Source organism: Mycteria americana, chromosome 1, assembly GCF_035582795.1.
Source record: "Mycteria americana isolate JAX WOST 10 ecotype Jacksonville Zoo and Gardens chromosome 1, USCA_MyAme_1.0, whole genome shotgun sequence".
NCBI classification, from domain to species: Eukaryota; Metazoa; Chordata; class Aves; order Ciconiiformes; family Ciconiidae; genus Mycteria; species Mycteria americana.
The window spans coordinates 3,022,484-3,044,367 of record NC_134365.1 but is presented as its reverse complement, the minus strand read 5'-3'; the positions used below and the strand labels follow the sequence as shown (position 1 = coordinate 3,044,367).

The following is a 21,884-nucleotide window of genomic DNA, read 5'->3' as shown; positions in this document are numbered from 1 at the left end:
ATTCCAAATATCTGCTTAAAACTGTAATGCAGGGATATCCTAACAGGTGAAAAAAAACCCCCAACGCTGCAAGGTTATGTGATCTGTCTCAGACACACACGACTCCTGAGGAAAGGAAGTCTAGATTTTGAAAGAGTCTAACACTGCCAAATTACATGAGAGTAGGATAGCAGTGATTATTTTGACACCATTGAAAGACTTGTGATTTGTTCCACAGACACTGAGCAAAGAACAATGAAAAGCTTTGATTTAGCTGTTACAATACCGCTTCTCCATTTAAAACCCTAGGTAAAATTGCCCTTTGGTTACAGCTGATCAGAGCTTGTGAATGACCAACAAGAACATCTGAAATTATTCTCTACCATGGGCAGAGAGTGTCATGCCTTCATCTATCATCCCTAGAGAATATCATCCTTATCATCCCTTCTGAGATCAGGATCCATTAAGCTAAGTTCAAGTTCTCAGTTTGGCAGTGAGCAATCTTAGAGAGATCTGGTTATTTCTGAGAAGGAAGGAGACCTCCCTACAGGTTTTCCATTCTAAGAAAAGAGAAAAATGGGAAACTCCAAAGATCTTGAAATGCAGCTACAAGGTAAGTCTCAGCTGGAAGAACATTTTCCAGAACAGACTAGACCCAGCACTTTTTCTCCTTATCCTCAGTACCATAAACAGTAAGCTGCAGACACACACTCCTCTTGCTTGTGCTTCTTCAGATCCTATGAACCTCGCTTTTTAAATTATTTTTTTTTAATATCATTAGTCCAGTTTCAAAATGAAAGATGGCAAACGTCTCTATTTTAGGCAGACCTACCGCTTCTTTGAGCAGAAATGTCCAAAGTCACCTCTCAACTCTGTTTTCAAAAGAACAGTGTCCTGCTTGATGTCCATACCAGCAAGTGGGGAGAAGGAAGAAGCGAAAGAGTGACGAAAGGACTAGGATACAGGTACGCAGAAGGAGTGGTGGTAAAGGCTGAAGAGGTGGCAAACAGAAGCTCACTCCAGAAACATTCAGAACTGCTGCTCTACTTTAAAGGAGCAAGTTGTCCACGACGTGGACAATTGAAAGTCTACACCCTGTTTGCTGCAATCAGCATTCCCCAAGCTCAAGCAACACATGCTAGAGATGCCGCTACTGATGATACAGAAGATTTTTAAAGAACACGACGTCTCAAATGAAGCCCGAAACACAGTTGGAACAAAGCAAGCAAGACTGACTCCCATTGCTCAAGGCTGTCAGGATGGGAAACCAATAAACATTTGGCAATAACAGAGACCTTCCTTCCCGACATAGCTCTTCTCCTGATTTTACAGAATCATCTGGCCTTAAAAACGTCTGCTTTTCCTCTATGCTGCATTTTGCTGCCAATTCTAAGTCTGGCAAGGATGGATCTGCCAACATCTTGGCTCTCTGTTACAAAAGAGAACATTATAAAGGAGAATTTGTGAGTTAGCTGATTTGTAAACACTACAGCAAGTCACCATGTAAACATGTCGCTTATGTCCCTATTATTTCTCTCAAGCAGTTTACCTGGCACCTGACGTTGAACTCCAGGATCTTCCTCTCCTACTGATAGTACAGTTGCTTCACACGTTAAAAAGTCCAGCTTCTTTTTGTAGCATTAAAAAAAAAAATCCTTAATTAAACAGTACTCACAAAGCATCTTGATAATTAGAGTAGGAGAGTCACTGGCAATATTTTGAATATAAATGAGATCCGCAGGTGCACTCGCAGTGGTACAGGCGGATGAAGTTCAAACGTAGCCAATTAGAGAAACACAACAGGTAAATAAATAGCAGAAGGCTCTAGACACATTGCCCGCACTGTTACTATTACCATTGTGTAAAACCTTCTCTAAGACTGCTTGATAAGATGAATGCGGCAGTCGTTATCTGAACAAAAACAATTAAACGAAACTGGGTACTTGCATGAAGATGGTTTGCAGTTTTGGGCACTGTATGCCCTTTCATTCACAAGTACTTTCCAAGAAAGGAAACTCTGGTGGTGCATGAATCACAGCACACTATCACGTGGGATCCTTTTAGGTTGCTGTGATGGAAAACAGTTATATGTAAGTACTGTTCCTGAAATCAAGGTTGGTTATGCATAAAAGTCTATGCTTTAAAGCTTCAGCAATAACATCTGCTGGAAAAACATGATTGACACAGCAGAGGGAACACCATCCGCCTCTGAGAAGTGGAGAGAGAGACAGACTGAAACATCAATCTTGTGCATAAAATATATTTATTGTTGGTACAGAGCGAGGCATGTTCGTCAGTACTTGATAGGATTGAGGAGCACAACAGAATCCTTTCATGTAAATAAAGGCCATGTTACATTTTAAGTGTTGGATCATTAACATCATTCCAGCAGAAGGCCTGGAGAGAGGCTTCATTAAGTTACATAATTTGTGAAATAAGTTAAAAGCACAATTTACGTCATTATACATCGTAAGGAAAACTTTAATACGAGCAATGAATACAGGCTGTACAGCGAGGAGCAGCGGCTGACTGGCTCACAAAGTACCGCCACGTCCCAGCACACCAAGTGTTACGTACCCGTGCCTTTGACAGTGAGAAGTTTTTCAGGAGATTCTACAATGAAATAGCAGCATTTGAAGGATATTTCCCCGTTCTAAGGTCAGTGAAAGGTTCTTTTCTTTTCCTTCCTTCAATCACCAATAAGTGGATTTTACTAAGACTGAACAGTATCTCCAGATGTATGATTTCGGATGTAATAAGATACAGGTCTCGGCTTTTCAAATGGTCACACTGATTGAGTCGTGATGGCTGCTGCTCTTGAAATGGCTCTTCCAGTTCTTCTCTTTATTGGTCTGCCCTGTAAATGGGCTGTCATATCATTCTTGGGAAAAAATGCTCTTCTGCTGAAATTAGAGTTGATGGTCTTGTGCTTGATTTGGACAATGCCTTTATCCTCCTCTCCCAAGCATGCTCTGCTAAGAAAGTGGTCAGGGGGGAAGGGAAGAGAGAGGGAGAAACACGTATTTCAGTAACTCAAAGTTATTCCAGAGAAGTTTGGCTACAGTACCTTCTTAGGAATTGCAATTTTCTAAATAAAAATATAGAAAAAGAGATGTTGTCAACATAACACATCATCACAGAGACAAGCCACAGAGGCAGAATGAAGCTATTTGAGGACTCAACAAGCCAGCCATTTGGAGGCCTGAAGAGCTGCAGGAACGATTCCTTTTCATCCATCCTAATGCTATCATGGCTCTAGTCATGCTATGGCTATTAAGGAAATTAAAACGTCTGACCTTACAATAAGATAAATCCCATTCCCAGCAATTACATACTCGAGGAAATATATCCTGAAGTCATACAACACTAAGTATCTCCCCTACCTACCTCCTTCCTGTGTTCTCAGACATCATCAAAATCTCAATAGTCTGAACATGTTGCACTGACCTCGTGCTTCATTAATCACCTCCTGCATACAGCCAGGCCACCAAGAGCTAAAAGTATAGATCTGTCAAGTAGTCCAAGAGTTATTCCTCCTGCCACACCAGAGAGCTCTGCTATGAAGGTCTTGACTCTTCAGAGAGGCCCTGGCCTCTACCATGAAACTGCAGACTTGCAAGGACAGTATGTAGGGCTCTACTAAGAACTTCCTACTGCCATGATCTAGAAATAGAGGGTCTGCAGAAACGAGCACATGTATGGATACTACTTGTCTAGATCAGTGAGGAGAACAGAAAGTGGGATCTAATAGGACACTGACAGGCAGTAAAAGTATGCTGGGGGCTATGTATGTTCGCTGGAGGACCACGACATTGACCAAGGCAATCTATTGTTCTTGCCTTACAAAATCCACAAAATGTGGAAGACAGTAGTTATGAGTCTCCTTGTAAGAAATGGTAGGAAGGGATTTGATAATTTTTAGGGCTTATGTCAGGAGCAAGCCCACATGTAAACCTTGAAATCTTACAGGAGACCTACAAACAGCCGATTCAAGTATTTGAGCCAGACAGGGCATATTGTCTTGCAAGTCTGGACTGCACTGTCAGAGTCACAGAAGTTAGGGCTCGGGAAAATTAAAAATAAAGGGAATGAAAAACCTGTTGTCACCTACGTCTTTAACCAAGTTCTCACGGTATTTCTAAAAATAACACAGTGAACCATTCAACTAGATCAAGCGGTGTTTTTGCAAGGATTAAGAGGCGTACCAAGGAGCAAGACAGCGTGCACATGAAAAGATGGTAAAAGTCCTTGTGATCACAAACATTCTCCAGAATCCATGGTAGAGAAGTGCACGCTGACAAAATAAAAGGAGTTGGTTTTATGCTCCCTAGGTGCTATTACAAACAAAAATAAGGGAAACTTTTATTAGTTAACAAAATCTCCAATCTCAGTTTGACAGCATCCCCACGGAGATTTCTGTAAAACTGATGAAGGCTACTTTACCTGGAAGACTCTTTTTGCAGTGGCATTACAGAAACTTGCTCGAAGCCATCACTGGGCTGAATATTAACTGTACGTAAATTTAACACTGCATAAGTTAACGCAGGAAATTCCCAAAAGATCTGAGAAAAATTGTGTTACTTTTATTTAGTGTCCTAAGGAAAGAAATAGCAGGTATTTGTTCATCACTTGCATATTTCTGCCCACAAAATTTCATCTTCAGACAGTTGGGAGCGTCCCAGGGCTTGCTTTGGTTTTGTCTACATTTTGGGTTTTTTTAATGTTCTTTACTGATTCTTGCCATTCAACTTCACCTACAAATTTACTTCATGTATTTAAATTTTTTTTCTTCAATGCTTCTTTATTGTGTTTCAGTTCGGTGTTTCCAGCTACACTAATTTTACATATTTTTCTAGCAGATTGGAAGATGGTATCTAGTAAAAATACTGCAGGATGAGGCTAAAATAATGGTTTTATTCCGACTAGGATGCCTGATTAAGGACCACTCTACCCTACAAATTAAAATAATGGTTACAACAAGGCTGAAAGATAACATTTTGTAGCCAGGCTGTCAGACACCAGCAGCTGTAGGTATCATTCTTTGAAGTACTTTCAAATCTCACCTGCCTGCAGAGACTTGCATCCCTCTGAAATTCAATGGTCTAATAGGAAACTATTGCACAGACTTCATTAAGCTATAGTCTAGTTGTGTTTCCATATAGGAATTAGGACTCCCTGTAGTCCAAGGGGGGAAAAAAAAGGAAACAAAAGGAAAAGAGAAAAAAAAAAAAGAAACAAAAGGATGTTTCAACAGCCACCTTGTCCATATCAGTGGACGGCACACTAGGATAAGTGATAAAAATGCCACTGGATGGTCCATATTGTGCAGCGACTAGTCTGGCTGGAGTTATTTCAGTAGTGGGAGCACAAATACATGCCACAGACAAACCTAATATCTTCCCCTTAATGGCTCCATTAAGTAGGTTTTTCTCTCCGTTACTATTATAATAAAATGCAAACATTAATAACAGAGTTTAATTTATCTCACTGGCTTCTCATGACTTTGGAAAAAGATGTGAAGTGAAGATACAACAATGTGTCAAACTCCTCTGAATTAACAGCTCTCTGGGCCTTTCTAACAAGGGGAGAAAAGGACAGATAGAGACATGAGATTACAGACAGGATGAGAAATAAGGAGCATACAGAAGAGAGGGTGAGATAATTATAAGCAAGATAGGAAAGAAAGAGGAGTCAATAAATTCAATTTATGAAAAGCACAGAGTGTGCTCAGCCTCAGCACAAGTGCCCAGACTCACCGCCAGGAAATCGGATTAGTTAACTTATTTGGTTTTCAATATCTTGGTCTATTCCCTCTAGCAAATTTTCTTCTTTGTTTGTTTCTTGTAGCCAGTGTCAGTTAACTTTTCATTTCTGAATCTGCTATTTATCCCACTCCTCTGTCTTCCAACCAAGCACACACAGTAGGTAATTTTGCAGTATTTTATAACAGCGTTTAGCAATTATTTCTAAGTAACTGTTTGTCTGGACCTCTGGGCAATCACCGAGTAAAAATAATTACAATTACAGCTGCAACACATGGAGGATGAGCTATAGAGGACTGATGTTCATTATGAAAAACAATTGTTTCTGCTTGCAAATATTTCCATCATAAAAGGCTTCTCTTCCTCTGTTGTCATAAGAGAGAAACCTCTCTGAATTCTCATCCTGAAGCATGTGTGAAAGAGAATAAGAAGCATTTAGGAAACACTTTTAACTACTTGACAGGTTCGGTTGAAGATCTTCAACAAAAAAGGTGTTTAAAAGGGTTCAAAAACCTAATGCTCATATTTATGCAATTTCCTTTCACTGCACTTTCTGAACATGAATTAATTCATCCTCATCATAGTCTTCTGAAGAAATCCCTATCAGATACAAACTTCAGTTATAGCTTAAACGTATAACTAATTAATCTAAATTTTCTCGTTACTTTTAAAAATAATATAGAATTATAAATACAGTAAATTAGTCTTCCAGATGATGCAAGCCATGGCGAAAATCTAGTCTACTACATCACAACCTAATATTATTCACTGGCCTTTTTTCTAAAATGTCTCATAAACACCCATGGTCCAGTAACTTTAGACTGGATTTTGGAATACAAAAATCAAACTAAGAGAAAACTTAAAAAAATAAATATACACACCAATTATTGTTTGTCATAGTAGGAATTAATTAAAAAAAAATAATCACCATTCAATTTAAAGGAAAAAAAATCCAGTTCAAAAGATCATGGAGAATTGTAAAGCTTAGGGAAGAAGGGGATGAGCAGAATTTGCTGGCTGGAGCCATAGCAGCTCCTGGAAGGCACCTGGACAAAGCTGGTTGCACTGCTCACGCTTGGGTGTCTGAGCATGGCTCAACCACCTTTCCGAAATCAATAAAGTGTCAGTAGCTTTATGAAAGAAAGCCTCAGGCTAGGAGATCAGGAACATTTTTCATGAGCTGGGAGATCTGGTAGGTTGTAGAGTTTTTAAGGAGATGAAGGAGCTCAGGAGCTTGGTGCGTTAACAAGTGGGCAGGAGAAACACCAAAGGATATACTGAAGGAGGTGATTTTGAAAAGGCCAGGGTGATCTTATTGACTTCTATACTTTGTCACATGGATCCTCTTTAAAGTTTTCACTGATGATAACAATGTTTAATATCACAAAGTGCTTTTAGAGCTGCCCAGCCAGCCACACAAATCGTCCTCATCCTGCACTGTTCAGAGAACAACCACGCTACAGTTGTCAGCTGAGTTTGTCTTCCAGCGCTGCCAATCCAGCCAGGCTGCCTGTGCAAAAAGGAGCGTACTAACTATATAAATGAAGGCTTAACAACAACAGCACCGCACAAATGTATTAAGTGCTGCGGACTGAGGAACAGCTTTAGCATTGCCACGCAACTGTTGGCTCCTACCATGTTTTACATAGCACTAGACCACGAGCAGTGTTAACGCCAGCAAGATCTTCAATAATACCAGAGCAAGACTGCACCAGTGTAACAGCAAAAAGGTCACGGTGAATGATTATAGTCTAAGTCTTACTACTCTTCCACACAGGCAGAATTAACTCGAGTGAAAATTATTATCATTATCAAATACTAGACGTGCTTGCTGGGTCTCTGCTAACACATTAGAGCACGTGTTTTCACATGTTCAAATATTAACTCATAGATTATAGCAGAAATAAAAATCAACAGACTTATTTAAGCACTTTTAACATATACTACATATATGGCCTATAAGCACATTTGCAACTAGCTTCTTTAAGAACACAGTCGAGGTCAACATATGCATCTCTATATTTGGAAGATGTAAGCTGTTGAAAAAGAATCATGTTTAGAAATTTTAGCTTCTTTTAACTGAAAGATGTATAGATTACTATCATTTTCCCTTATGCTGCATTAATAAAGCATTAAAGTTTATAATCTACAGTAACAATCCATACCCTAGCAAACTGGATGAGAGGAGGTCAAGACCAGGTAAACGGTAGTTAGTATTAGACTCCCAGAGTACGTAACATAAAAGAAATCCAGACTTCCAACTGGTGAGAAATCTAGTTTGAGACATCCATTCATTTCTTATTGAAAGTGGTCATATTTATGACAAATAGTACCACGTAGTTTAATCCCCTTGTTTTACGGCTAAAACTGCAGATACCAGGAAACATCTGCCAACAGCGATAGCTACTACACTAAACAAGAGCTTCCCGAGGGAAGAGATGGAAACCCTAGCATTTAAATAAATTGAAAGTGGACTCCACAGAGCTTGCGAGAACATATATACTGGGAACAGTACTGCTTTAGCATGTAAGAAGGATTAATTGGATAATCCGACAGTCTTCCTCTCTTCTTCATTTCATCATTAATCCAGTGGCAATATTTCTACACCTACCTGTTTGGCCTGATTGACACAACGCAGGTACTGGCTAGCCAGGGCAGAGCAGCTGAGGGTCTCCTGAGCATGTTGCCGATAACATTGTAGAATTTTATCCTGCAGATCAGTGCAGATTGGATGAGACTCGTATCGCCTGGGGAAAGAGAAAAGAACATTTTGGTCTCCTTCTCGAAAAGATTTCAAGAAAGATGCAACTCTTTTTTTCATTTATTTTTTTAAAGAAGTATGCTAAATAATAGAAGTGAAGGAAAACACTTTAAAGTTATAAACAAAGGCTGTTTCTAGAGCTATTTGGGCTATAAAGTGGGTAACATCAGACACAAACATCAAGGTGAGCTGCAGAAGTTTGGCTATTAGGATCACAAGTGTCCTCCTGATCCAGTACTCAGGTTCCAGCTGGCAGAGAAAATTAATATCCAACTTCATATGAGCACACATCTTTAACTGATGATCCCAGCAATGATGAAGCACATCTGATCTCACCTACATTAGAAAAACAGTCACAGAACCACAGGAAAGCTTCATTGCTGTACAGCCCTATGACCACATCACCGTGCTACTTATTAAATATTGCTCCTGCATAAAAGTGAAATCACCCATTGGACTGACCTCGAAAATATAAAAACCCTGCTACCATCAGCAAATTACTCAACCTACTTTTGCTGATCTGATGATAGCCTCTATTTTTGGCGTATCCTCCTTCCCATCACCTCAATTCTAATCCTGACACCAGATGTGCAAGTTATTTAGGAATTTTGTCTATTTTCTTTACTGTATGGATTTATTACTCTTGACATCTTTCAGGCTGATGCAATATACTTTTTGCCTTCAATGGAAGCCAAAGGAACGGAAGCTTCTTTAGTCCGTCCTGTAAAATCCAACCCCTTTCGGACAAAAATCTTGTCATTTGCATTAATCTATAAAATGTTATCCACACTGATAATGCCACAGAATTAAAATGGGAATACAATACTTTCCTATTTCAAAAGTAAGAGGGTTGGAGAAGTGTTTCAGAGACGAAATGTCCATTGAAATTTTAAGCTAACTGGACATTTACTTTATAAATACTTTTTAAGGTACTCAATTCTATAAGAGACACAGTAAAATCACAGTTAAACCCCTTTCACACCAAAGATAAAATATTTCAATGGTAGAAAAAAACACATGAAAATTTAGAAAAATATTTACAGTTCATACGCCTTGAAAACAACCATTTGCTTTACGCGTGCGAACTGTATACTTAATGCACCTTCCCATTTACCCTACCAGGAAGGGCTGACGGGCTGCTCTAGCATCCATCCCAGCCCACGTTATTTTTAGTTCAATAAGGTCGTAAAAAAGATGAGACTCATCAGCCGCAGTATCCTCAGATGAATATTCTGTTCCTTCTTATTTTGCTGATTGGCCAGGGCAGATCTCTATTTTACTACAGTAAGAAAATGAAACGCGAAGCACAATGCTGTTCCTTAGGGGAAGTGACTTCTTGGCAATCACTCAAGATGTAGTACCAAAAAAAGGAATGTTAAGTCGCCTTGATTTTACAGTATATACCTATATAAAACATCCCTCTTACTCTTTTCATTCATTACCGTACATCTGTGAAATGCCTAAAACAGAATTTAAATGCAGTCCCAGGTGCTTACGCACTTTATGATCTGAAAGTTCAAACATCTGTAGACTCCTACGGATGAGGATTTTCCCTTAATCCCCCCTCTGCTGATATCAGCAAGCACTTCAAAAGCGTGTCAGGCATCAACATGTATGACCATAAACTGCTGCACACCGACTGATTATGGCAAGCTCTGTATCGGTATGGAGTACGAGAGGAAGCACCACGTATGCTCTTTGTAGACGTAAGACTCACAGAGGTGATGATTTAGGTCCAGCTAAACCAGAGCTCGTTTTAAATGCCTGAAACCCTGGTCTGGATTGATAAACCAGTACAATAGACCATGAGTTAACAAAAAATACACACAGTAAACCTAGCTGTGCCTTTATTCACAAGTGATTTTAAAGTGACTTCTTATATAAAGGTGAAGAGTGAAGGAAATGGGCTGCTGTACACTTGCTGCATAAATTCTCTAAATGTATTTAAAGCCATTTCAATGGGGGTACTCTAACCCACATTAAGGAGCTTTTTTGATTGCTTTTTTCCCTGAGCCATGCCATTAGTAACCCTTCCAAGTCCACGTATTATCCCTTATTTGAATGCTTCAACGGACTCTTTATGTTGCCAACCGTATCGGAGCCCTGTAAGACATGTCTTCTCCTGCCCCACAGTCACTTGTTTTCATACTATGACTTTTCACTGGTGATTTTTCAAAACACTGCCTGTCCTTCTAGGCACTGCAGACCCAATGCAGGTCAATGCAAACAGGGCCACTTCCTTCAAGTCAACAAAGTCCATTTTCTTGGATTAATCTGTTGAAGGAGAGCACCATCTCCGTATTGATCTGCTGTGCTTGTTACGTTACCCTAATGCACTATTTGCACTTTTGGGAAAACGCTAAATGAGATTACTGTCTAACATTAGATGGCCATAAACCACGTGCTGCAGGATCTCCCGTTCAGGAAAGAAGGTTGCAATGCGCATTATGGTAACCCCACCGAAGGGTCTGCGATTGATTTCTGTTTGGTGATGGATGACAGGGCTCTCAGCTGGATGGTCAGAAACAGCCAACAGCAAGGAAACTCCTCAAAAGGGAAATGAAATATCTCCCTAAAAGAGAATTTCTCTAATGTTCCTATAAATAAGGGTAATTTTACAGAAGCATTTAACGGTCTGTGGGGCTTGACTGAAGAAAAAGCTGGTTAGGAAAAGGTAGATAGTGCAAAATCAGTAATTATGGGGAATCTGTAGTAAAAATGTGGAAGCTTTAAATACCTGAATGGATAAAGCAACCCAGTCTGGTCCCAGAGCTGACTCTGCTTCAAGCAGGAGGTCTCTTCCCTGAACTATCCCATGTCCTGAGAGAGAGATCTGTATTTTGGGACACATGGCAGGGAAAGTGTCCCATTATTTAATTTTATTTTTTTTAATCACTTGGGAATTTCACAACTAAACTGAAGGAAAAATACACAAGATAGTAGTGAGCCAGGACTGCCAGGGAACCCTGACAGATCTCCATCTCCATTCAGTGCAACTCAATAACTACAGAATCAACACACATGAAATCTAAAATGCCTTTCTTTGCAAAAGTCAATATGAGCAGCAGTCTGATCTGCACTGTGTGCCACATGGCACGCTAGTAACGACGTGTTTTTATTAAGTTTACAATTACTTGATCTGCTTTCGCTTTTCCAGCTGCTCCTCAAGCACCTCACATGCTAGCAGAATATTTCTGTGAGCTGGAATAAACCTCCGAGGGAGCCGCGCACCCACCTTTTCCATCAAGCTGATGCACCGCAATCTCATAAAGGTAATAGGATGAAAACACAAAAGAAAATGAGAGAGTGTTTTCAAAAGAAATATTCTATGCTAAAGCATGAAGAGAAAATTTAATGAAGGTAACTTTGTACTCATCTAGCCTCTCTCAAAGAGCATAGCTTATTGTACTCCTGGGGGCTCCGAGAAAGGAGCCCCTTCATGGCATTCAAACAAAATGTCTACTAAAGAGGAAATTTGAAATCACCATGGTAAGCTTTACAAGTTTTGTGATAAAACTGACATTCTGACTGAAGGAATCTGAATCGCTGATGAGTTTCCAACTGTGCAGGTATCTGGCATAATCCCACCAGATGAGGACTTCAGGCAATTGTCATAAAATATGGGGAAAAAAATAGCAACAAAAAACCAGCATGCAATACAAAAAAATAGTGCCATTAGATGGCCAGAAGTATCCAGGGCTTAATTTTATTCCTCATTAAAATGCTGACACCTATCAAAAGCATCTGTTTTTATTTGTGTAATCCTTGGCATCTAAGGCTACTTCTGTACTACTAAATAAAACAGACCAGCAATGATCCTCTGGGTCCAAGGCCAAGCAGCACGATACAGCAGAACCTGCATCTCTTAAGTGTAAAATCTTGCCTTCCCCTCCAAACAAGCAGCTCAGCACGTCCACATCCAACCCGCGAACTGGGGACAGTCCCCAGCACGTGCTGTTCCCCCGGTCGTGCCCGGTGTTGTCCAAGGACGTGTTAGCTCCAAAACAAAACCCTATAAAGGAATGTGCTACCAATTAGACCCAACGCACCAGCACAGGAAAACGCCGAAGACGATGTCCTGACCTGTTTTATTTACTCCTACTGATGTAGGAGAGGAGCCACGCTGTGACCAGACCCCGGCCGCACTAGGTAGCATGCAAAGAAAAAAAAAAGGAGGATGCTTCTTTTCTCAACGTGCTTATAAGGCACACAAAGATAAAAAACAACAAATTGATGGTGAAATAAGGAAACTGAGGCTATCTGTACCCTCACAATAGGCAGCCTGCTAAGTATACCGACAGCCTAATTGTTTTCAACTGCTTTATGAGCAACCGAGAGGATTTTTAGAGGGATTTGTGGGAAGTTAATCAATTAACGTTGTCTACGTCTAGCAGGAATTCCTTCTGAGAAACAGTGAAACTTGGTGCTTGTTTGAAAAGTGGATGAGTGAGGGATGGAAGGTGGTGTCACGAGTGGTTCAGAGAGAAAGTAAATAGGGAATTGAAAACAGCAGGGAAGCAGAAATGGGACACGTGGAGCTTCAAAAGCGAAGACGTGCGACTTGCACAGGATAACATTGATGGGGAAGCCAGTGGCAGGATGAAAGGAGATGATGTGAATATGGGGTAGGAAATTATCTGCAGCACTGCTTTCCACAGACATCATCAGGGCAAGATTTCACTTCTCACGGCCAGGGGGCAAACAAAAATAAGAAAAAAAAAAAAACGTTGCAGTAACTGGTAGCCTGCGTTGTGATGGATTTAGCTGAGCAGATGGACAAGAAAGGCCATGTTTGAGATATTTTGCATAAAGAGTCAGCAAGAGCGAAACGTAAGCCTAGCTGAGAAGACCTAGACAGAAGGTCAGCTCAAAGATGAAGTGTAAGCGACAAGTCTGAAACAGCAGCAAGACAGCGGTATTTTCCATCATGACACAAAAAGGTGGTGGTGAGGGGGTTATTCTTTTTTTAAGATTCTCTCATCCAAAAAGAGCCACTTCCAACAGCATCTCTGCTGAGTGAATTTGCAGAACTTGTTTACGGTACAGAAAAGAGTTGCAAAACAGATAACGGGAAAAAAGACAAAAGGGCATATGGTAATGAAGATCCTTACTGCTGCACCATTATTTTTAGTTTTTAAATTAATTTACTCTTTATATTAAATTATTTTTAAAAATTGTCTTCGCACATTAAGTAGGTGATAACTTGAAAGTGCATTATGAAACATGTAAAGCACAAACCAAATGGTTATGTTCTTCTAAAAATCATTTGGAAGTAATACCACAGATCTGATTTCTGAGTATCTACAACTGATGTTATGAAGCAGTCCACAATCAAACTGTGCCCACACAGAGCCCTCAAAATTACCGTGTGGGAAGTGCTGCCAGCAAAAGATCAAGTACTGTAGAGTTGATTCTTGCTTTTATTTACACTTGAGTACATAGTGTGACTTTTCCAAAAGGTGTAAAAGAAAGAATTTGCCTAACAAATCTATGATGAAATGGTGGAAGAGAACCACAGTCGTTTCCATTCTACAATTGAGAAAGCTAAATGAGTGTAGTAATACTAAATAAATGACTTATGCAGAAGTCAGAATACAACTTACTTCGCCTGCTGATATATGTATCTTTTGTGCCACTAGTGATCAGCTCTAGTGTTAATATTGCCCGTGTTATTTTTAGACTCTCGTCTAAAATCCCGGCGCTGACAAAACCACAGGCAAATGTTTGTCATCCTCTCATTTATTTCATCTCTCACCCAGCCTTCTTAAGAGCAAATAAAAATCTATTTCAAACATGCTGACCTTTGAAATTTAGGGACGGAGATGAGAAGAGGAGGAAAGCCACATTCCAGCATATTCACACACACACACACACTGCTCGAAGACAGACATTTAATTATGCCTAGAGAGTGCTAAGTCAAGTTCAATATGTTCACAAAAACCTGGTTTAACAACGAAGACTGGTGGATAGTACTATTGACCTTTTTAGATGCTTTTTTTTTTACCTAGTGAATGTTTCCCACCTGGTAAAACACCTGGTGTGTTGGTAGGGTATCAGTTCAGCTTTTAGCATAAGCAAAGTTGATACCATTCCTTGTATTGCAACAACTTATTTATTGCATACAGGGAGGAAAGAGCATCTCTAAGATTAACAGAGAGAATTTACGATCTCAAATCTGGCAAAGCACATAAATATGAGCAGAACTTCAAGAAGTGTGTAATTCCACATTTGCATGTGCAAAGTTATGCACATTCTTAAACCCCTTCTTGGGCTGGGACTTACAACAGGAAGACATTAGGATGAGGATCAGAAAAGATTTCCTGGTTGTGAATCCTAATTAGACTGGTGAACTGGTTGCCAAGGTAAGTCTTCAGACTCTTGGGACATTACATTAGGACTAGATCTCTTCAGCCTGGAGAAAGACATTGCAAATGAACATGAGATGGATCTGTGAAATCATCAATGGCATATAGAAGAGGCAGCCAGTGAGGTTTTCTAGCAGTAGATTTACAATGAAAAAATAATTCAAGCCTTTTCCAAACAACACATAATGAAAAGCTGGTACTCACTGCTAGAGGATACTGGGGTTATCACAAGCACATTTGGGTTCAAAAGATAATTCTACAGTAACGTAAGAGAAGTCCATCAAGAGATTATAAGCGAAAATACAACGTTTGGCTCGGGAAAGCCCCACTCCACTACGTGTTTGGAGGTAAAATGATGTCACTGCATACTTCCCCTATTTTTACAGAGCTCCCTAAATACCCACTCCTACCCGTTGCCCAACAAGCTAGCGGGACTGCTGATCTGACCTGCTGTGGCTGCTTATACTCCAAATAGCTTGAGGAGGAAGTCATCAAATAAATACAAGACTCCCATCAACCCCAACAGACAAAATTAGGTTGAATACTTTTATTTAAATTTATATTAATTTACTTTTATTATCTCTAACCACTGTTCATTTATAAAATTCCCCTTACTGAAAAAAAGAAAAAAAAAAACCTCTTAAACTACAAAGTACACCAACATATTATTATACAAATGTACCTCACACACAGCTGGTCCTTGCAGCTGCAAAGGGAACCACATATTGGAATTACCCAAATTTAGGATGCGCATTTTTTTTTTTTAGCTTAAGGAACAGTTTTTAGTGAATACCAGGATACTAAAATAAACAATCACGTGGCTGATAACGATACAAATTTTAGACTTCTAACAGGGGCACGCATGCCTTTACAGTGTAGAAAAGATAGCGTAGTAACTACAGTCTTTAATCAGAAGAAACTCTGGAAGGAGCAGTTCTATCTACATGGAATATATTATATGCATGTAATGTACCTATATGCTCTCTCTCTATATATGTGTGTATATAAATATATATATACACACACACACATATATATATATATACAACTTCTTGGTCTTACACTGATCAAAACCAGTTCCTAAGTCTGGCAATTTAAGCAACAAAGAACAATCATCTCAGATATACTTAAGTCTGACCAACCCCTTGGCAGAACAAAAACCAAACTAATCCCACCACAAGAATCAAATCTGCTCGGTCTGAATTGAGCAAAAGCCCCCAATTTCATGCATACGTGATCAGCACATCAACGCTTGCATTTCAAGCCTCGTAATGTAAATTCAGATCGCAAATTATTTTTAGAGTTTGCATGTGGCATCACTTGAGCTCTGTCTCATTACTCCGCCCAAAAAATTATTTAATGAAGACTGGCAAGATTCCACTCGCTCAGCTGTTGATGAGAAGACAAGTCAAAGATCACCATGGCAAACACCACCAAATGGTGCCTTTTCTTAGTATTAAGGCTTTTGGGGGGCTTTTTGGCACTATGGAGGTTTAGGCTGTGGCAAGCAGCAAGGGAATTACTGCTCTCTTCAGGTCTAGCTAGAGCTTATGATAAGGTAGATCCAGTCTTTGAGAACTTTAATTGATGCTTCGGCTGACATTTCTCATAGAAGTGGCTCGCGCCACTGGTTTGCAACATTGCTGTTGCATGACTGCTTGGCTATATTAACTAGCATTACATACTATGTAAAAATACAACATAATATTTCTAATTTTTAAAGGAAAAATTAATTTTGCAAGAGTCTGAAACCTGCTTCTATATGAAGGTGGCAAAAAAATATATAATTTTATCCACTTCAATGGGTATTTTATTCCTTTTAATTTTATTCCTGTCCCTACATTAAATTTTCCACGGTAACATTACATCACTGGGTGTGTAAAGCACACACACATACAAAAAAGAATATAGACAGACCTAAACAAAGATCAAAAACCCAAATGAACAGCATAAACCCAATACACGACAGCATACCATGTTGGAGATTTATTACTGCCACTTATTTCCCAAGAGCTATACAACTCACTTTAGGCTTTGTAAACTCATGAGTAACATGATCATCCCAAAACCGTGGTAATAAAATCTTCACAGCACCTTACACGACTACACTAAAAAAACAGTTTTCCCTTTATATAGGTGCTATATAACGTGTTCTAATAAGGAGACACATTTCTCATCTATAGCAAAGGTCAACTACTGCACTCAATGCGAAGCACCACAAGACACTAACTCGTGGCACATTATTATCCAAATATTACTCTCTAGAGCAATATACGTTTACCTATTTTCTTCAGTCGTAAGAGGCCCCAAAGCCTGTTACTGACCACAAAAATGAGAGATATTATAAGTAGCGTACAGAAAAAGTAATCAACAGTTAAACGCTTCAAGCATCACTGCTCCCGTGGGTGATGATTACTTAAGGGAACTGAAGGTTGCAATCTTAAGAGATAGCAGAATAAATGCCAATTTTTCATTTGGGCATGAAGTTATTTAACAAAAAAAGCTTGGATTCACTCTGATAAGTTACAAAGCCTACGTACACTTCCCCAGGTCCTTTTCATAAAATATAATCAGCTGGGCTGCAACAACAATAACGTATTAGCAAACACACACAAAGAGTAATAATCATCCTGCGAACATGCTGCTAATAAGGGGGTACTGGACCTTGCTATAATATATCCTAGTTTTAATGCGCTTGTACAATGTGCTAGAGAAATATTAAAATATAATGCCCTCACCATCCCTTTTAGCATCCTAGCAGGGAAAATGCACCTCTCACCATGAACAAATCATGAACTGAACTTACAGAGATGAGTTGTAAAGCACAGCGTTCATGGTTTTTTCATTATTTTCATTATCTTTTTCATTATTTTTCACTTCATTATTTTTCACTGCCCACCGGTGGACGTTTCCCTGAGACTATTATAAGACATGATGGTACCTGGAAAGCAGTTTAACACCAGAAGGTAGAGCGTGTTGCAGGGAAACATCATTGCCAACTCACGAAGATCTTCCAAAGGTCTCTCCTTACACATTTGCTGTCTGCTGGTGGCATTAATCAGACACTGGATTATTTAATGGAACTTCAGTCTGATCCAAGAAAGTGATTCTGATGCCTGGTGTTTTATAACCTTATCACCTATGATTTTTAAGTTGCTTTTTTTTTTTTTTTTGCCGAGGTCTTCAGAGAGTTTGGTAGTGGAATGCTTTTTAGTTAAAGTAGGTCAAGTTTGACAAACTTTAGATCAACCACTAAAATTTCTCCCAGTTAGGTCATGCCCCCTGATTTCAACTGGTTCTCACTAAAGTTTTACTGCTAATTGCTGCTAACTGAAGAATTCAACTCGCTCCTGCTGCGGCACATCTCGTTACAAAGGATGGTACTAGGCTAAGAGAAAGAAAATAATTCTTGCCATCCACAGATGAAAACTGGTGATCTTTGCCATCATGCTGGGATTTTTGGTTTTGTTTTTAAGGGTTCTAAATATAACACAGTCTGAAATAACCCTTACAGGAGAACAGTAATAATTTAGGGCAAAATACCTCAGTGATGGAAACTGTAACAGAAACAGCAATTTTTTTTAAAGACCTTTCCTCCTCCTCCTAGTATCACTTCTGCAAGTAGGTAAAATCTGAATGACCTCTTTCATTTCACGGCACAAACAAAAATGGTCTCCTTTGGGGGTACTGCCTATATAAAACAGCAGGATTTTATCATGCTCATCCCACTTTGTGGGAAAGGTGAGTCCATTTTAAAGCTAACGTGGTAGTGAGGGCAAGCACCCTACCAAAGGTACAGGGAGCTGAGAGAGACAATAATGAACATAATTATAGTTAGTTATTGTTTGGTCTACTTACGGCCCTATTTTATAATGCTACTGCCAGCAGAGCTATTTTATGCAATGTCTTTTTCATGCAGCAACCTTTTCATAAATCAAAGCAAAAGCAATACTAGGCAGTTTCTCCTGCAGCCTGTTTGGCAATAAAAGTTAACACTGAACCCTGGCTGTTATCAATCTTCATAAATGTGTCCATGATATAGCAAGCTTGTTCCATATTACACCGAGTCTGTTACTAATGCATGCATAGGAGCAACCCAGTGGCTTAATGGACCTCCTAAATGGCTTGAAACTGGGACCTGTGTTAAGTGGCAAGGAAAGTTTTAAAGAAATAGCTGCTTTTCTCATTTCTTTCAGTGTACAATAAAATGATTACACTTTACAGTGGGTCTAGCTTGAGAAATGTATATTGTACTACAGTAGGAATTTTCACACACAAAATAGAGACCCCAGGAAAATGCATATCATGTTCAAGAAACTATAGTAAGAAGTGCAAATTATCAGTATTTCCATAGTTGCTTTTAGCAGAGATCTACGCAACTAAGGATTTTTATATTCAAGCACTGAACTCAAAATCTGACGGAATTAACCAACTTATTTCCGTAGTACACACATCGTCTTAAGGAGAAGAAGGGGGAATGCCTGATCTGTATTAATTTGGATATTGCCTGAAAACAATTAGTTTACTATGCATATCCAGAACAAGAAGGTGATGGTGGAGTTTGACCTTCACAGATCTGTACTGCAAGGATCCAAAAAGCAGCAATGACTTTATCTGCCTAAACATGAGGTTTACCAGGTACTGAGGAACTGGAAGACAACTTCTGCCCCATGCAGTGTCATGCTACGCAACCAGAGAGGAGTAACAAGTCTCCAGGTTTAAAATAAAGAGAACTTGGGATAGAGCCACTACATAGATTAGCTTTATCCTTACTCAATTCTCTTGAGAAGCCACCAGAACCTCTTTTGTACACTGTCCAGAAGAATATCTGCAATTTCTCTACCTAAAGGAGCCAAAATATTTAGTAGAGAAGAGCTGGTGAACTGGATTCATTTGACACTGAATTTATCTATAAAGAACTTGTTTTTTAAATCTACATTGACCACGTTGACTGCATCTTTTTATTGAGAGGGTTATAACCATTTTTTGGCTAAAGTACTGTGTCTAGTCAAGGCAAAGGGAGAAGAATATATGTGATGGAAGAAAAGGGACTGCATTTCATCAGCCTGTGCAAGAGCAAGATTTCACTAACAGTAGAGCAGTGTAGACAGAGGTAGTCTATTACACACGGATCTATAAAGCCTGTCTCGCAAAACCTTTCGATCCTGATCTTCTCGTGCTTCCAGTAATGCATACGGCACAGTGCAGCATTTGCCATGGAATATTATCCGTCTTAACACACCCTTGACAGGGGAGTCCATCTCTATAAAGTTTATAGCCACAGACGTGGCACTCGAGTGGTCTCCTTAAAGATACACATATTAGTTTTATCTATTTTGTTCAGTTTCTTTCCCCAGCTTTAAATGTTTCAGGACTGTATTTTGATTTTATATTGCAGGCAGATGAATGGAAAGGCAGAGGACAGTGAGAGAGAGTGCATCTTTATGATTTTTTTTCTTAAACATTGGCAAGTTTTCCAATTTCAGTTATAGATCCTCTATAGAAGCACACAGCACTTGAATTGGAAAAAAAAAACCAAAACACTAACCCTTAACTGTTCCATAAACAGTAATGGGGAAAAATTTCTCCTACTGAACAGCTTTGCCTCTTATGTTCATTTAGGGTTAGAAGGCGGTGTGCTTTTCATGCTTCTAAGTGCGCAGCATGGAACGTAAATACCAGGTCACATCCATACAAGACAAAATATTTTAAAATGCCAAAGCAAACCAAAAATATTTAGGAAATCCCCTCTTCAAAACCAGCAGGAAAATAGTTTTCATTTGCTTAAGAATGGAGCTCATGTTCAAGAAAATCTGAAAACGCATTTATCAGATACTGTAAAAGCCTTTAAAAAATTGGTTAGGACATTTCATGACCAATATATGCATTTTCTCCCACAGATGTCAGGACTCACGGTTTAAAAATGCAGTGATAACAACTGAAAGAATGAAAAAGCACGTTCAGAAAATAATTTAGCATTTTGCATTGAGGATTACTGAGAATAACAGGGCAAAATTTAAAGAAAATACAGGCAGAACATCAGGAAAAAAATTCCTGTAAAGGACATGCATTAAATAACAGCATAGTATTTCAAGGGAAATAAATAAAACTTGAATTTTCTGCTAGGGAGCTAGACTATCTTGTTGGACCCGAGTCCTTCCAACTAACACGGCTAACCCTTAGCTCCATGGCTAACATAGCACAGTAACACACTATTAAATGTCTAAAGGCAATGCGCTCATTTCCTACGAGCCATCAGATGTAGAGCCCTGTTACAATTAGGATTTTGCAGCCTACGGATCAGAGCTTCAGACTCCTACAACAAGGCAGGTGGAATACTCCGTGCAAAGTGGGCGTACAGTCGCACCAGTTGGTCCGTGAGTAGCTGCAGAGCTACCTTCTGATCAACTAACTGACTTACACAGTTGTGTTTAGAGATGCCCACTGGGAAAGCTTGCTGGAAATCTCAAGCTACAAAGGGAAAGAAATTTTTTTCCAGACTTGTATCTCCTGGGAAAGAATTTCAAAATGGACATATTCACAAAAGGCAACTAGTGTCTAAAACTCAGTTATCAAAATGTCAAATTTTCTCTGATCAAAGGAGAATAATTGATAAGTTATGTAAGTTTGGGGGTAGAAAGAAGTAGTAATGCTCATGAGAGCAGGATTCATGCCGCTCCCTTGTTCAAAGCTATATGAAAGTGTACATTCTGGTGCTCTGGTCAACTCCTAGAGAATGGAACTGCTTAAGAAACAAAATCGTATTTTTAAAAAACAAAATTATCTTAGGCTGGAAGTGCTACTGACAGGATCAACAAAACAAGCCCAAATATCACTGCTTGTTTCTAGTTAAGATGGAAAACAAAAGTTTGGGGACCCTTATAACCTCTTACCTGTAAATGAGACCCAAACCAACCAGGTCACTGAAAAAGTATATACTGTATTAGGAAGAGCAGCCTATAAAGTTTGTGTAAAAAATGGCAGTCATTAACCACTTAATTCTAGACTCAGCTTCGG

At 39.3% G+C, this 21,884-nt stretch overlaps 1 protein-coding gene across 3 annotated transcripts in view; it reads right to left on the bottom strand.

Moving 5' to 3' along the window:
• Positions 1 to 2,223: 2,223 nt before the first annotated feature.
• The window catches only part of CHCHD3 (coiled-coil-helix-coiled-coil-helix domain containing 3), a 160,748-nt gene continuing 141,087 nt past the window's right edge, over positions 2,224 to 21,884 (bottom strand). Inside the window, exons 7-9 of one of the 3 annotated variants that reach the window (XM_075516292.1) lie at positions 8,353 to 8,488; positions 4,185 to 4,273; positions 2,224 to 2,951 (exon numbers count right to left, since the gene is read on the bottom strand). In XM_075516292.1, the coding sequence (XP_075372407.1) occupies position 2,951; positions 4,185 to 4,273; positions 8,353 to 8,488 (226 nt within the window). In that variant the 3' untranslated portion in view covers positions 2,224 to 2,950. Of the gene's footprint in view, positions 2,955 to 4,184; positions 4,274 to 8,352; positions 8,489 to 21,884 lie in introns of all 3 variants that reach the window. The other 2 variants (XM_075516372.1, XM_075516452.1) reach the window with 2 other exon arrangements.